Source organism: Buteo buteo, chromosome Z, assembly GCF_964188355.1.
Source record: "Buteo buteo chromosome Z, bButBut1.hap1.1, whole genome shotgun sequence".
Classification (NCBI taxonomy): domain Eukaryota; kingdom Metazoa; phylum Chordata; class Aves; order Accipitriformes; family Accipitridae; genus Buteo; species Buteo buteo.
The window spans coordinates 17,797,045-17,815,086 of NC_134204.1; the positions used below are offsets into that span (position 1 = coordinate 17,797,045).

At 41.4% G+C, this 18,042-nt stretch overlaps 1 protein-coding gene across 3 annotated transcripts in view; it reads right to left on the reverse strand.

Annotated features, from left to right (window-relative positions):
- EMB (embigin) overlaps positions 1-7,384 on the reverse strand; it is a 43,008-nt gene extending 35,624 nt beyond the window's left edge. For all 3 annotated transcript variants that reach the window (XM_075020528.1, XM_075020527.1, XM_075020526.1), the window contains exons 1-2: positions 6,984-7,384; positions 2,007-2,093 (exon numbers count right to left, since the gene is read on the reverse strand). In XM_075020528.1, the coding sequence (XP_074876629.1) occupies positions 2,007-2,093; positions 6,984-7,071 (175 nt within the window). In that variant the 5' untranslated portion in view covers positions 7,072-7,384. The remainder of the gene's footprint in view (positions 1-2,006; positions 2,094-6,983) is intronic.
- Positions 7,385-18,042: the final 10,658 nt, after the last annotated feature.

The window sequence follows — 18,042 nt, forward strand, 5'->3', positions numbered from 1 at the left end:
TTTGTAGAAGAGGGGCTTCTTTACCTCTCCCGTCCATGGATTGAAAAGCTTCCCAGTCACAGTTGGAAAGAGAAAATTGGGCTAAATCTTCAGTCTTCTCACTGAGAGAAGCACTGGGTGGCACAGTTGATCACTATGCAGTAGAAAAAGTACTTCTGAAAGCCTAGATCTCCGAGTTACTCCTTCTCTTTTCCTGCATAAAATACTGAACTTTGAGGTAAAGTTCTTTAACACATGCCTCTTGGCTACAGTTGAGAGAATCCAGCTGTGCTGAAGGAGGTCCCTGCTAGTGGTTTGCATCTATAGGTCTCTGACCAAGCACAGGCAGACATACCACATGTCTTCCAAGTTGCTGGCCTGTTCCACAAAGCAGTGTTTTTCTTTATCAATGGCAGCTCACAACACAAGGAATGCTATGCTACAGGCAATCAGCCTTTTGCCTGGCCTGTTCCATCTGCACTTCCATACCTTCCCTCATGCTTCAACCAGTTTAAGAACAATAAACCTGTATATGAAGGTGGACAATGTGGAAGAACAGAGCTTCAGGCTAATTCATTTGGTGATTGATGACAGACTGTTGTCAGTCTCAACTACTAGTCTAAAATGGCTTTTTAAGAAAAAAATTATAAAGCTGTCTCCTAGCACCAGACAGTGAGTCCTTCTCCTCTACAGAAGAAGTGAGTCCTTCTCCTCTACAGAAGAAGTGAGTCCTTCTCCTCTACAGAAGAAGTGAGTCCTTCTCCTCTACAGAAGAGCACAAGCAAGCCTTGATCTCTGCCTGATGGAGAAATAAATTAGTCCAAGTGTTTACCCCGAAATAACACATGAAGGCTGAAAGTTCTGGGGAATCTTCCTCTGTCTGTGTGTGCAAACACCTTGACAGCATGCCAAGGTTGTCATGGATCACCTAAGTTTATGTCAGTCTAGTACACGCATCACCTGGTTTGTTACTGAAATCCCTCATGATGATACATTCAGAAGGCACCAGTGCGAGTTCATATGGTAGCTGTTATCCATCCAGAAAAAAATAGACAATCTTTAAAATGTCTTGTACACTAATAGGATCATCATACTGACTTTCTTAATTCACATATGAAATGAAAATAGTCAGGTGAAGTCATATTATAGAAAATACTTTGTGTATTTTAGCTGACATGTATATGTGTGTTTATGTATGGAAAGAGTTATTGAATCTATTAGCTATTGCACTACCTCTAGCTCCCACGCACATTGCGCTAAAAAGCTCTGAACACCAGGTAAATAGCATTATCTCTCCAATGACAAAACTGTAGATGGAATAACTTGTCAGAACTTGTCCGAGTTCATGTATAAATGTAGCTTAGCCCATGTTTTATTTGCACTAATCAACATGAGCTTTGGTACACTGCTGAATTCCTACTTCTCTAATCTTTATGGAGGAAGGAGGGGTGGAATCAACAACGACTGGTTTCTTCTCCTGCCCAGAACCTATTCTCTGCTCCCTATCAAAACCACAGTTAAGATCCAGAATATGGTGAATAAAGTGTGGGGACAACAGAAGGTTTTAACACATCCATAATTAAAAAAATAGATAGATGAAGCTAGCAGGCACAGTGATGCAAGGGCATTATTATACCTTTCGCTAACACAAGAGCATAAGGAGGAGTCCTCACATGGAAAATTGTCACGTGTTAGTGGCCAGAACAGAACCTCCTGCAATGGTTCTAGTTTGGGAATTGTCCCACCTCCAGGGTCATTACCTGCTTTTATGGCATATATGCATAAGGGCAACAGATCACACAACTGGCAGTTGGATAGCTTTCTCCACAGTCCTTGAGATGCTTACAACACTTAAGCTCTTGCAGTAGCTTCAAAAGGCATAGATGATATATTTACTTCTGTTCCTTCTAAGAAGTCACAATCTTATTTCCAAAGACTTTAGTATGAAAATGTAAACTCTACATGGTGACTTAATATCACTAGGAAAAAGTATTATAGCTTTAGGTGTGCTGAAATAAAACAATTACCAGGAGATGATTCAGTAAGTCCAGCTTGCATCTTAGTCAGAGAGCTTGCCAGAGACTGACTGGCATCTTGTGTTGTCATAGTTGCATCTAAAAAGGAAAAAAGAGTTTAAAGAAGCTTTATTCTCTCTGAGTTGAACTAAGTTAGAAGCATTTAGTTCATGAGAAGAATTCGAACAGAACCTCTTCACCTCAGCCTACCACCTCCATTTTTTTTCCAAGTTCTGAGCATATAGAAGCAAAATGTGCAAGAATTACTTTTCATTAGTTCTTTAGCTTATTTTAGACAAGAAAAGATTAAAGAACAAAGGCAGTATTTATTTGACCTCTAATTTCTGTATACAGATCTTTTCCTGTAGTTACTCTGTAGTCAGGCAAAGCCATTCTTCAGAATATTCCGGCAGACCTATAAACTTTATAACCTGTATAAAGTTATACTTACTCAAATCCCGTCTTGTTTGTGGGCTTAGACCACTACAGCTTATGACACTGACACTAGCTGATTATTTTTAAACACAGATTAGCAGATTCACTAATAGAGTAAGGACCTCATTACAACCTTACATGTCTAGCCTGTTTTGTGATGCAGTGAACAACCTCCTTTCCTTCCATTATCACCCCGGTGAGCAAAACAAAAGGCATCTGTGTCAAACATGGACTTCACCAAGTTATGCTAATGACTATTTCCACTTTCCTTAACACCACTGCAAATTGATTCTGCTCCTATAATACAGTTTGTGCAAGAGCCAGTCAAGACTCTACAGTTTTGCTTTATGTACTTGACTAGAGAAAGGACAGCAGGGGAAGAGGAAGAAGACTTGCTTAGTTTGAGTATGTTGCTGTGTCACTTTTCTATTAAGAATTCAAGGTCCCTACATGTTTTAGAAAAATTGAGATGTTTGCTCTTTCCTTTCTGTTCCCATATTTGGGTAGCAGAACTAGTTAGTGTAAAATAAACACTGCTTAGGTAATTCACATGCTTAGATATTCCAGGACATATTCTATCGACATAGCAGCAAGACACACTCTTCCTCAAACTCTCAGCAATCTCACATTAGTAGCTTTTAAACTATTTGGCCAGTAGTTACACAGAGAAAAGATAACACGTCTTGCAGTTGTAACTGAAGTCTGGGAGGGGTAGTAAGCTCTGCTAGACATCCAAGACAGCAGCAAGCATAGATGAAAAGTGGAAAGCTACATCATACCTCAAGTGTGTTCAAACTTCTTGAGAAATGTGTGCCTTCAGCAGAAGGTGAAGTCAGCACCCTGCCTACAAGTGAACAACACTACTAACACTCCTACCCCATTTCAGCACTATGGGCGTAGATGACCTACAGACTCTCCCACTGGCACCTCTGGCACACAGTTACTCCAGACTATGTCAGTCATGTCCAGCTTGCATCATCTGCTTTCTCAATCTGCCTATCGTACTTCAACCAGTTTGGATCAAGAATAAAACAAGGTATTTGGAGGATATGATTAAAAAAATTAAGCATTAGTGGTTCTTAACAACAGGCTCTTAATTTTTCATACTTTTTCATACCAGTCCACTGGTCCCACAGCCAAGTGGGACCAGCCCTTCACCCAGGCAAAGAACTTAAGAAATCTGTTCTGTCTGAGTATCTGCTGGCTTATGACCCAGGCAGTAAGAAGACTGAGTCTTATTCTCTGCCTGACAGAAGTGCTGAGAGCAGGGAGAGCTATTATGCATCTGATATTCATGGTAAGGTTGAAGAAAGGTCCATGAATTTTTATATCTGCAGCATCTTGAGGCATTCTAAGGATGTCATGGATCACCTGACTGTGTCAGCTTCATAGATGCATCACCTGCACAGTAATTAAAATCCCCAAAGATGATAAATTTAGAAGGTGCCAGTGCCAAGCTGTACAGCAGCTCTGTTATCTCTCTGCAAGGAAGGCAGATAACCTACAATGTAGTTTGCATACTAACAGGGTTCTCATCTTGGCTCTTTTCCTTGATTCACATACCCAGGGAAAGCAGTCAAGTAGCATTATTTCTAGTCACCACTGCTTCCAATTCTTGGCTCTTATCCGTCTATATGTCAAACTACACAGCACAGATATAACATTGCACTGCTCTTGTCCTCTCATATACACCTGCTGAATAGCATCAGAGATCAAGATGACCCAGCACTGCATGATTAGTGTCATCAAGCCAGGCAGTGATGTAAACAAGTCAAGTGGAATAACTTCTGAAACTATTGAGTCATGGCTGCATGCCTTAGCCTACAATTGATTTGCATTAGATTTAATCAATAGTGTGGTAGCTTGCCGAGTTCTTGTTCCCTGATCTTTACACAGGAAGGAGTAGATGAGAGAGTATGAGGTCATTCCCTTATTCTTCTACCTTACCTCTGCTCCCTGCTGCAGCCAATATTTGGGGGATAAAGTGCAGATGTACCATACTTGTCATCACAAGAGCAATTTCAGGCTTTAAAATCTATTCGCTCTCTTTTTCAGCCAGAAAAGTAGCTGAATAGGAAAAGGTTGAGATACGATTTGGTGGAATTTAACAACATTCACTTAATGTTTAATGTAATGTCAATTAATTTAATATCAATTTTATACTCTATGCAAGCACACAAGCATTCAGTAGCATCTAACACCAGCTGCCAGAACCTCTTAGTGCCCCTAGAAAAGGGAAAAGCTGCAGGCTGAGCTCTGCTGAGGCACCAGGAGCCACATGAAGGACTTTCAAATGCCCTGATAGAAGACCTTCCCTCCGGGCAAACCAGAAAAATCCAACCTGGAAGCAAAGTCTGTAAGAAATTAGGTGTATCCTCTACTCATATAACTCCTTGGATCTTTAGAAGCAGAAGCTGAGAGATGAGATATTGAGTTTGCTTTTCCTAAAGGAATCTGGCAGCACATGCTGCAACTAAATTAGGCAACCACAACAGTAACCAGATGAAGCAGCAAACTCTGAAGAACAATGTTGTGATACTTAATTAGAAATTACCCTCAACTCAATACAGAATATAAGTGATGGCTTAAATTTTTCAAAACAATAACTAAATAGTTACAAGACTAAAAGATAAAATTAACAGAATAATGAGAACTCTTCTCAAGCTGCTTATCTCCAAATAAAAATCTAAGAGGCCTCTTGTGGTATCTGCCTGACCACCTGCAGAAGGCTATGCAACCCACCTCTCTGCAACTTAGTCCTTGTGCACCTAGTACTCCCTCCGGTCACTTTTACTGCGAGCATTTCTTTTGATTGAAGAAACCTGCTGAACTCCCACATCTCCAGAGTGCACACTGTTTCTGGACTTCACTAGAAGGCAGTTTTAGTTCTCCTCCCTCCAAGGGAGCATGAACTTCCTTGCTGCACCTGTGCAGCTAGTCCCTGTGCTTGACTAGCTTTTTGCACATTTGGTTAATAACCAATGCAAAAGTAAAATACTCTTCCTCACATTTAAATCATCATGAAAATTTTGTTTGTTTGGGTTTTTTTTTCAGAAGAGGATATTATTTCACTGAGGGCTTTATATAAACCCAGAATTGCTTCAACCACCATTAGGTATGGTTTTGGGCAGTAATATTCATCAAAAATAAATATTACGTGGCTAACTTGCCATAATGTGACTCACATGTTCCTACAAATATCAGGCCATTTAAAGTCACAAAACTTTTTGATCAATGAAATAAACTGTTAGAAAGGACTTCAAGTTTTATGTGTGTGTGCATAAATACACATATATATTTTAAAGGAGCTTTAAGAACTACAAAGTAGTATTTTAAACAAGCCTTGAGAACTGCAAAACACTTCTGTCCTTTCACATTATGTGAAACTACTACAAATTCTACAGAAGTTATCAACACAGAAGGAGCACTATTGCTCCTCTCACTATTAGGAAAGCCAACAAAGGCACAAACAAACATGTAACTACTTACATATCGCACACTGAAAATGCGGCTAAATCACTGATGGTTAATTAAAGCCACAGCAATAATGTTCACATATATGCACTGGCAGAACTTTCAGCCTCGGCAAGACACGCTCCAACAATCACATCTTGCACAGCACACATCAGCAATCTGGAACTTCCTTCTGTTACCATTCTGTACTACTCTGTGATGCTTCATAAACAGGGACCAACAACAGAAACCCACTAGCTTTAGAAAAAAGCTCTTATTTCCTTAGGAGTGGCGGGCCTGCTCCTGAACCACTGAAAACTACTAGAGGAAGAATAGGCCCCACAAGGCTGAAGGCCCTCTTCCTCCGTGGATTGTCGGTGTCATATTTAGAAATGCAATAGACAATCCTCCCAGGAACATGCCTCACAACCTGCCAGGCATACTGACACTTCACCGATTTGAGTTTTTTCAAGGTTTAAACCATGCTTTACTTGATAAGGACAGGGCAGCCATAGAATACTATGCCTCAACATCCAAGCCCCGCACCTGCGGGCTCATAAATCCTCCCGTTTGCGAGGCAGAAAGCAGGAGAGGCGTCAGACCACAGGACCGAAGACGGCGGGACGCGGCTCAGCACCGCAGCCTGCCTGCTGCCCACCAGCACGGTCAGACACGCGGGGAGGCGACGCCAACGACCGCGTTACCGCTCCTCAGAGGACAGCGGAGAGGGCATCCCCACTTCCCAGCAGGCCTGCGAGAAACCCGGAGGCTTCTTTGAAGCTAAAAACGAGAGAGCAGGGGGAGGCAGGGGCGGCACCCGCCCCCGCAGCGGGTGCCGGGGAGGAGGCAGCGCTGGGGAGCTCCGACCGCGGTCGGGGCCGCTGAGGAGAGGAAACGCCTCAGTCGTTGAGACAGCCACCTCACCGGGCCACCGCGCCCTGGCTCCCCGGGGGGATGCTTCGGGGCAGGGAGGACCTTTGCTCCGCCGCAGCTCCCAGGCGGTGCCCTCCCTGCCCCCCTCGCCCCAGCCCAGCCCTCGTCCGCGGCGTGACAGCCGCCCGGGCCGGACCGGACCGGACCGCGACACGAGGGAGCGTTTACCTGCGGGGATCCCGCCCGAGAGGCAGAGGCAGAGCAGCAACAGCCGCGGCAGGCGCCCCGGGCGCTTCGCGGAGAAGGCGGCAGGCATGGTGTCCCGGCCGCCGCCGCACTCCCAGTGTCGCTCTCCCCCCGCCGGCGGCTGGCTCGGCTCGGCCCCGCACCGCCCGCGGGCAGCGGCTGAGGAAGCCTCGAGCGGGCCGGAGCGGCTCTGCGGGAGAGCCGGCTGCTGCAGCTGCGACGGGGATCAAAACCACAACAGAGCGGCCACAAATCCACGAACAGGGCGAGCGTCAGGCACGGACCGGCTGAAAAAGGCCGGGAAGCCGCTGCAGGCACCACCGTACCTCCTCCTCACTCAGGGGAAGGACGTGCCGCCGCCAGCGTGGTGGCAGCCAGCGTGGTGGCAGCCGGCGCGGCCCCGCCGGGCTTTATGTGGCGGGAGGAAGGAAGGGCGTGGGTGAGCACCGGTGGCTAATTGGAGAGGGGCCCCCCCAGCCGGACCGGCTCGGAGCCGGGCCGGGGACACCTGGAAGCGGGCGGAGCGCGTAGGGGTGTCGTGTCGTGTCGTGTCGTGTCGTGTCGTGTCGTGTCTTTGGCCAAAAGCAGCTGTTGCTGCAGGACTGCCTCGGCTCGACCGACCCTCGGAGGCAGCTGGCTCTGGAAGGAAGGGTTTGCCTAGAGAAGATTGCCTCGGGCAGGGCGCAGCCTGTCTCTGCCCTTTGGCTGGTGATCTTCTGGAGAGCCCGGCTTTGAGGGTCAGTGGCTCCAGGGCCAAGCCGGGTTATACTGTATGAGAGCTGCCGGCTTTTTACGTCTCTTTTTTTTTTTTGATAAATCTCCTGGCTTGGGCAGCAATACCCAGGGAGCACCGTTTCTAAGAAACTCATCTTGGGACTTTGGCTACCGCTTGGTGCCTTTAAAATCACAGTTTAGTTGCTTAGACTGTTTCAGCTTGTATGTATAAGTACTCGTATAGCAAACCACTCATATATCTAAATATTTGTGCATTTCTGTTGGTTGCTTGATAACAGAATTTGGATTTTTGCAGGGTGGTATTCTCTGAAGGAGAGTCTCCACAATGGGGTGCTTGCTGCTTCTTCCTTCCTATTAAGATGCGGTTACTTCAGCTAACACAAAAGTTGAATTGTGTGTAAGGTTTGTATCAACAATGCAAAAAGGTCACTGCAACTAAGCCTTTACATCATCTTAGCTCTCCTATGCTGGCAGAGGTGTAGGAGTTTATTTGGAGCAGGACTAAGTCAAATACCCTGTGTGTTGATTTTTCCAGCATGGCATATATTCATGCTGCCATCCATGTCCTCCAGTAGCAGTACAGTGGCCATCATAAGACCTCCCCCTAAGTATAACTCATGGTAAAAGACTGGGAACAGGATTGTTTCATTAAGCCTTTACTGCGTGTCACAGGAAGACTCAGGATTCTTGCTGGCTAAATGGGACCATGGCTTTCATATACTTGGAGCAATGGGATAGAGCCTTCTGTGCTCCAGCTCTGAGGTTGGTTAGCTCACGTACAAAATACAGGAAGTCATATATATGAGTAGTCAATGCACAGTGATGCCTATACAGCTGTAAATCCACTGCTTTTGAAATTTAGCTGCAACCTATAGTTCTGTGGCATGGTGTGATAGACAGACAGTACCAGTGTGCTCTAAGGAGAGATTGAACACCCAGAGTTCCTTTAATCTGTTAGCCTGCTACAACTGCACAGAGCGATGGCATTCAGAGAGAGAATCCAAGTCAGATAAGGCTGTTTAGGAATGGCAGAAGATCTTCAGCTTTTAATGGGCAAAAAATTAGCTGGAGCTTGAAAGCTGTTTTATTTGAACCAGTTAGGCCTGAAGACACTTACTTCTTGGGGGATGGCGGGGGGGGGGGCAGGGGGAAGAAAAGGGTATGTTGACTGCCTTCAGATATGAAGGGCCTGGTTTGTAGTTCCAGTTAGCTCTCCCTGGAATGGATGAAAAGAAAATATGTTCACCTGATTTAGCAGTTGGGTATGCAGTACCTTTTGGTGAGGAAGATTTTATCTACCTGGAAACCACATGGATGGGTTAGCATGGGGCAAGTCAATGTAGAAATCTATGGCTACACTCTGCCAGCTGGCAGGAATGGAGCTGATGGGACAGTCTGATGTAGGACCTAGCTGTAGCTTTATCAGTTTTTGCTCAGTGGAAATTGTAGAGGTTCTAATGGAGATGATTTGTTTTGAATGACTTGACATTATGTCCTGTATAGGACTGGCTTCTGTCTTTCCCACCAAGTCGTCTTGTGTAGAGCATCAAAGCAGTCTGAAGACATGATGAATACCTTTGCAGGATTCCTTCTCAGCTCTTCTTCACAGCTCGTCATCTGCTAATGGTACAAGCCACACCTACCTAATGATGAATGGGAGGAGAACAAACAATTATTAAACTACTCCTGAGGGAGCTGTTTCCTATACTCATGGTATGAGGTACAGAAGCCACAAAGCAATGGAAGGGGGAGAGGCAAAGAGGAAGCACAATTTAGAGGAACTGATCGAGCAGAGAACCGAACAGCCCTTTAAGGGTTTCAGTGCTCCAGAGTTTGCCTTACCATAATAATATGCTAGTACTAGATTATTCCCCAAATACTGCTGCTGGATTTGGTAGATCATTGAAAGCATAGGAATGAAAGATTTCAGAAATAATAAGGTTAGTGATAACAAGCTATGAGAAAGTAGAATATTGGGGATATTAAAAAAAATCAGCTGTCATATTTGCTTGCATTTGGAAACACTGGTGGGTAATTAGGAATTTCAGGAAAAGTATCTCTATGTAAATTTTACATACAAGGACTAATCTGTTCCATCTATTAATTTTACATCCAGTATATTTTCCTCTTCTTTCTTGAGCTAATTCTTTTCTCTCACTTCCAGAGAGAAACTTTGAGTTATTCTCACACGGTAATTACTTGGCAAATGTGACAGTTGTTTTGGAACAAGGATTTGTATGTTGAACCATACTCTGGCTTATAAGAAAATTTTTATATTTAATAAAACCTCTGATAAAGGCAAATTGCTGGTTTATTAATCTGGAAGATCTTTGCCAAAATTTTTCATGGTAGAAGGAAAGTAAATGAAACTCTGAAAATTGCTATGACATGTTGATTATTGGCACAAGAAAAATCTGGATGATATTTTTTTCTCCAACAGCTCTTTTTCTCCAACAACCAAGTCTATGTTCTCAAAGCCCCGTCTTTGGCATTCATTTATTTCTGTTACTAACTAAAATAGTAAAATAACCAAAGGACATACCTGATCCAGCAGTTTATTTGGCTGGAGGTTTGCTTTTTATAAAATCCACTGAAATTGTGAAAAGGTATCTAACACATGTGAGAAGAACTGGGAAAAGGAAGCAACAGTCAAAAGGGACTGAAATCTTTGAGGTGGCAGTTCAAGTATATTTCAGGGATGGTGCTTAGCAGCTTTCAGTATCTGAAGCTGAATCATCAGGCTTTATTAGACTCTAGCTAGGTTTTTCTAACATTCAAGGAACTTTAATGAGGAGACATTTGTTTATGGGTGTGAAATTTTTAATTGGAAAAGCATGAAAATAAACAGTGGGAAATAGGAGAAACAATTTAGAATTCTTTCAGAAATGTCTTGCAAGCATGGCCAGGAGGTAATTTTGCAAGGCCAGGAGATAATGTGTTACCAATCTATGGAGTGCTATCAAAATGATGTGCCAGAGTAGATGCTACACAACTCTCCAGGGGTTCCCCATTCTATGGTAACAGGTAATAATAAAACAAAAAAACAATGCAGAATGCACGTGTTTGAGAGCCAAAGCAATATATTGAATGCTAGTACAAGACTAAAAAATGGAATTTTATTGTCTTCCTGAAACATTTATCTTTGCTTGCTTTGCTTTCTTTGAAGGATTTAACTAAACTGACCTCTTGGCTGGATTTAAAATTACAGGCCAGATTATGCAATCTGCATACTCTGCAATTGCCTACTCTGCAATGTCTGCATCCTGCTGAGTGGCTGTAAATCCCAGTATCTCCTGTCACCTCCTCAAAGGCAGTTTGCAAGATTAAGCATATAATCTCTATTGAGAATTCTGCCATTTATCAAATGTTTGATGTCATGTTCTAAGATCTGAGCTGTTGATGAAACAAAAATTTGGGCTGTAGTGCTTTAGAAACACATTTCTTAAAAATCTGTTTGCTGCCAGTACCAATTATTGAGATTGGCAATACTGATCATACAAGATATAATATTGATTGTTATTGTGTGGGGTTTGATTTTGTGCAGGATTGCAGATGTTGCAGCATGGCTCTGCTCAGAGAAGAGCATGACAAACACACCATCATCAGGAACTGGCAACCAGAAAGTCAGCCAAGTAAGATTTTTGGCAAACAGTTTGTTCTGTCTTTCTGCCTGTGCCACCCCCGCTCCATCCCCTCCAAAGCCTGAACAAAACTGACTTTTTTTATTGGAAAATATAATGAAAAAACAGTATTTTGTTTAAAACACAATTTAGATTGAAAACTTATGTACAGACAGCTAAAATTTCCTACAATCTGTTAGTTTAATGTAGAAATAGAGTTCACTGTGGTACCAATGCATGCCACCCCATCACAGGGTTTGTTTTGCAAGCTGTTGCTTCAAAATGTGCAGAAAATGTTTTAAACGTCTCAAGCAAGACCAGACTTTGAGGGACATCGTATCTTTCATTGTAGTAGTGTACTTGGAAAATGTAAGCCAGCCTGTGATCTGAATACAATTTCAGAACAATTATTCTGTGTAATTGTAATTATGCTGAGGGCATGCAGTCTCACCTACTGCTTTAATATCAGGAAGAAGATCACCTTTGGTAAGTCTTTCTTTTTCATGAATTCTTAATTTTCCAACCTTTCAAACTCTTAAAAATAGTTTCTCTTTTGTTGCAAAGATTAAAAAAAAACATGAGAGGCCTTGTATACAATAAACTATACAGGAAAGGCTCCTCCATTCTGCTACTGTACTTGCTCAGTTATTAGCAGCAATAAGTGGGAGCACTAAGTTGTGTGGTGAAACAGGGCTTGTTTACATCATTGAAGTTGGGCTATGTGGGGTTCCTGCTCTACAGGGGAAGTAACGTGTGTGCTGCACAAGATAACGCTTTTCCGTTTTTTTGTGGGTGTGGTGACAAAGTGTAGACGTCGTCTCATTCTGCTTACCTGTTCTATGGTTTTCCTCTGCTGTGGTTTGTTTTTTTACCAGGTAGTTGGCACAAACCTAGTTTCTCTGATTTTTTTTTTTTTTTTTTTTTGGGGGGGGGAATATGTTTGTAATCCTGAAGATAAGACAGCATAAAAAAAGTAACAAGTGGCCTAAGCCTTATTGATCATATTCCTGGTGGAGGGAAGTCATTCAAGTTAAACACCACTCCATGTTTTTATTAGTCAACTTCAGTAAACTTTAGAAACTCTACCTCTAACAGCATCCTTTCACCTTCAACATTGCTTTTCCTCTAGTCTTATGTATTATTTTAGAAAGAGAAAAGAGGGCTTCAGGAAAAAAGTGGAGAAAGCTATGTAACTGAAACAGTTATTTGTCATTTCAAAATCCCGAGTTTTTAAACAGTTTTTATTAGTCTTTTGCTTTTTAATTCTTTTCTCTCTTAAATGAAAGCTAAGGTTTTTTCCTGAAATCACAGGACTCCAGGAAGGGAGCAGAAAAAAGAAAGAAGAAAAAGGATTGCAAAAGTTTTTATAAAATCTTCGGCACTTTTCCTGGCTGTAGAGTTATCATAGCCCAAACTGAAGATCTGAAGTGGGAAGAACTATGCTGTCATTTGATCACTTCATAACTTTGCAGAACACAGGTAAGATACACCCCTGTCCTCATCAGCACAGAGGCAGAGCCCTGAGTCTGTATGCATCAGAGATACCTAACAGTAATGACTCTGAGTGAACGTGAATATTCACTCTCCTAAAACTTAAGAACCGGTATATGTGTTGGCAGAACCATGCTGTCTAAGAGAGTGCAAGCAAATGTACCCTAGAATCTGTATGTTACAGGGATATTCCCATGTTTCTTGTACCATACTGTTTCTGTTAAAGAGAAAATTCAGTTTCAGGGTAAACCACAGTGATAATTCTCATAGCTTTTAATTTACCCAAACACAACATTTATGCAACAGGTACAGAACTATTTAAATACTTTCTGAAATGATGCATACTCAAAACTGAATCACTTAGTACTTTAATAAAAAAAAGTATGTTGGTCCAGAGAGAGGTGGTCTTGGATATTTTTCTTTGGGTGGGAAAGAAAACACCATTCTAAAACAAAACAGCCTGAAAACATTTCTAGTTCTTTGCATGTGGAAGAGCTTCTTTCAGAAATTGATTATTTTCCCAGTCTGGAAATACTTTGTCTGGAGAAGCGGAAACAGCATGTAGCAAAGAGAGTTCAGACACAAGAAGGAAAGCCACCAGAACTCTAATAAAGAAACCTACCTGTCTGCAGCAAGGAGTTTCAGGAGGCAGGCTTTGCATGTCTAGAATTTGTGAAATACTTATTTGTACAAAACCATTTTCCCTCATTGGCTTTTTCAGTCTGACTGTGTATCATAATCCTACAGTTTCTCTGACGCCTAAAGTGGTAGGCTCTCTTTACTTCTGCATGGGAAACATTTTCATCCAGAGCTGTAAACCACCCCATTAGAAGTGTCCAGTGAGGTCTGTGAGAGAATAACTACTGGGCTCTGAGACAGTCATCATATATATCTTTTTAGTCCTATTAATACATAAATTTTATTTGACACTGGTAATAATGGAGTTAAAATGCCTTTTTCAGCTAAGCTTATGTCACACTAGAAGGGTTCAAAGATGAACTTCTGAAGGTGACTTTTTAACAGCAGATTTGTTCTGCGAGGCATTTCCACAAAGGATTCATCAGGGTTATAATATAACTTGGACAATGTTATCAATATTTCCAAGGGAAAAAAAAAGTACATGTATTTTTAAGTGAAAGAAGCCTAAAATATATTAGTGTGTAGAATGTGAATTTCAAAGTGAAAAATAACCTTAGTAAGTAGTTTTTACTTTTAGGTCTGACTCAGGAGTTGTTAATATATTTCCAAATACTTCTGCACGCACTAAGCTGGGGAAGGATTATGCAAAGATAACTTACTCTGAGTTTTACCTTACAATACAAAAAAAAAAAAAAAAAAAAGTTTCCTCATGAAGAGACGAACGCACAGAACATATCAGTAGTGAAAAATCTACAAAGAATCTACAAAGGTAATGTAAAGTTTTTCAACAATAACTGATATCAACTTATCCTAGCTAATCTATGAAGTTTATTTCAGGTTTTGTAATTTGTTTCAGGTTTTTCATTCTTCAGTGTTCCAGCTTCCTTTGCAGCTTTTCACCTTCTTTTGGTTATGAGAGTTACTGGAACCAATAGTAAACTGTATTGTAAAATTTCAGGTTTTAGTATAAGAATTGGTTTGTTGTAGTTATTGCACTTTGATTAATTCAGCCATAAGTTAGAGCTAGTAACACTGAGACAGCTTTTTAGAAGAAAAAAAGAATTTTGTTGTTTTTTTAAATAACTCAGATAAGAATAATAAGAATAATTACGTCTGACATCAGTAAGACTTTACAAAGCATATTGTTAAGGGTTGCATAATTATTTACTAGAAAATAAGGTTTCAGAGAAAACTGTAAATTGGTCTACTGTGAGGATGTTGAGTTATTCTGACTAGATGACATACATTCCTCTAGCTGATTTCTCATAGTGTTTGAAACAAGTCTGTCATGTGATCTCTCCATGTGGACCCTATTCCCATGCTGGACAACATTTAATGTGTTTGTCCTCACATCAGCCTTGTGGGTATGTTAACTCCGGTGAGACACTGACTCACCTGAGATAACCCAGGAAAAGTGTTACACTTGACTGTTCTTTTCTAGCTTGTTCTGCCCTGTGCCAGGTTCTTTTTGATTCCCCAGGATAAAGCTGAGTAGATAGAAAAGGCTCCTCGGGGTGCACTGAAAAAGTCAGAGGCATTCCATGCTGACCTGTTTTATTACTCCTCTTTCTTTTAGGAGAGAGCAAGCCATGCCCTTTGTACAGACAGCATGTTTGGACTTGGCTTGGGAAGAATTTGAGTTGCCCCCTCTAACACACAGCACAGATTGCAAGGTGAGTATCTGAGACTGCAGACAGCTGTGTGAACATGGTGATTTTTGATGCAAGTGAATGTTTGAGCACTTTTACACATTGGCATTATGTTGGAAATTAGATTTCAAGTACGAGTCACCTGAAAAACTGCTGTTGTGCAACAGGTTCATTATGCTCTAGGACTTCTGCAAGGGATTTGATTGTTTGTAAATCTCTAGAACTTGATGGTTACAGGTCTCCTGGACTTACAGCTAGTGTAGTATATCAGCTAGGAAACCCCCTATTTTTTAAGCTGATGCTTCTCAGAGGTGTCTTTTCTAGGCTTTACAGATAAGAACTGTCCAGCTTCACTGTAAAAGTGGTGTGCTCACTCCTACATTTGAACTGTCCTGGGATACTCAAACCAGAAATAAAACTTCAGTTACACTTTCTTACTGGTACACGCTTCTTTTAAACATGCTTGAAAGTTTCATAAAATTATTTAAGTTTCTCACAAAGTTGCTAAAACAAAGCTTATTGATTATAAATTACTTTAAGTTTTTTTTCTTCTCTTGATAATACACCCTTGAGGATGACCATGTCTCACTATTACAATGCATCAAGCCAGGGGCAGTGGAGGTGTTAATTACTTTTTTAAAGTAAACATTAAATAGTTTGTACTTCACACAGGGACCATGACCTCGATGCAGTAAGTTAATTAAACTTAGTAGTAGGAAAACAGGAGAATAAATCTGGATTGCAGAAGTCACTGCCAGAAATCTGTGATTAGAGTGGTTGGAAAATACATGATCCTCTTATCAGACGCCTTTCTTAGTCACTGTTGTACTGAATCTTGATAAGGGCAGTTGGACTCGATGACCTTTAAAGGTCCCTTCCAACCCAAACCATTCTATGATTCTGTGGTTCTACATGGGTATGGACATCATCTAGTACCTCCCAGTTTATCAGTGCAGCATAATTCATCACTGTTTCTACAGCTTGTCTGCAGCCTCATCCTTGAACAGTGAAAGAGAAACCAGTTCTAAGGCAGCTCTCATGATGCACTCATTTTTACAGCTGTTATGTGCTGCACAAGTTGCTCTGCCCGCTGAAACTGCATGAATCGCATCTTTCCTTCCTAGTAGGAGAAAAAATTACTCATGTGCATTTATTACTTTTTTGGCAGTTACCCCTTTAGGCTACGTATTCGTTCTTGAAAACTTTTGCACTCTTCAGCAGACCTTTAGAGCATGCTCTGTGATGTCTTGGGCAGAAGCAATACAGGTGTTATTACTAGAGAAACAGAGATCCTTGCAAGGAAAGCCCATCTCTAATGGGCTTGTAACAAAGAATATGATATGGTCCATACAACGCTTAATTTAATCTCATTAACAGGCTGAGTGATGACCTTTCAATTACCTGATTTCACACTTTTTTTGCAAAAAAAGTGAATGTCTTCATGTACTTTTTGGTGGTATAACTATGTCAGAAGAAAGGGGGACATTTTTACTGTCTACATTTTTTGTAAAACACATACTGCAGTAACATTGTGTAAGACACAAAAAAACCCCACATTCAGAGCTTTTCAGAAGAGACAGGATCTTGTAATGGCAGCCTGAAGTCAACTGAAGCCGGAAACATCACCGTTTCCAGTTCTTTGTCTGTATGCCAAGTATGCAGCTTATCTGATTCACAGTATGACTGTCCACATTTAGTCCTAAACAGTCATCCTCTGTAGTTCAAAAAATTAAACTTCTGGGCTTTTAAAAAGGAAGCAAAGTAGAAAAGGGAGATACCTCGCAAAAGGACTGGATTTCTCTGGGAACTGAGCAATCATTTTTCCAGAAGATTTCTACTGAGAACAGCAGTGCTATCAAGTAGCACTTTTATGTCTCTTATTCAGATGCCTTTGTGCAGTGTTTGCTACTTTTTCACTCTTACAGCAGAAACTAGGGAATAATGTTTATCAACTTCATGTTTATTTCTTACTCTCTTGGCATTACCTACCTGTAATAGCTTTTGCCATTTTTTGTGTCTGTGCATATGAGTATAATCTGAATGAAGAAGCATACAGTTGTATTTCTTATTGGAGAAGATGAGATAAGAAATATATCATCCCTTTAATGCTACGTTTATATAATATTTTTTTCCTTATCACTATTCTTCTTACATAGACCTAGAGGGAGAATGCTGTCTGTAGAATACCATCAGGTTGTGAACTACAGGCACAGAAAACTGGCTTGTAGTAAACATGCATTAAGTTCTTCACAGTGTCTCTGAGCTGGCAGCTTTACTGTCAGTAGGCATTGATCAGAGAGCAGGCAGGAACGTGCTTGGGATCATACTAAACGGTAGTGTGTGATTCACTGTCCTATTAGGAATGGTCGACTCTAGCCCAGAGTCCATGGACTTCTGGCATGGATGAACTGGGACTTGAGTGGAGGTTTGGGTCTGTATCTGGAAGGCAGTGCAGACATACCCAGAACAAGCCATGTTTATGTAAAACACAACAAACGAGGAATATGCAAATCAGGCTTATAGCAAAACAAGAAACATTTCTCCAATGCAAAATTAACTTTTTGTATGATAATGACAAGTCATTAGTTTCCTTTCACAGAAAACAGTAATCTGCCCTGGGGTACAACTCTGCAGGAAAGAAAACCTCCTCTTTATAGGTTCTGCCTCATTATCCCCAGGCAATTTACTGCCGATGCCAACAAACTGACTTGCCATCATGCTGGAATCAGTGACGGCAGAGAGAGTAGATGGGTGGTGGCAGCTATTTTATTTTGGGGAAGAAGGTGATCTCTGCTCAGCTTGGAGATAAATTGAGTTTTATCACAGTCTATCTTCCACTAAACATATTTTTAAATCATAGTCTCTGTTTTCAAATCCATAAGCGCTGTTAAACTAACAAGGAGAAAG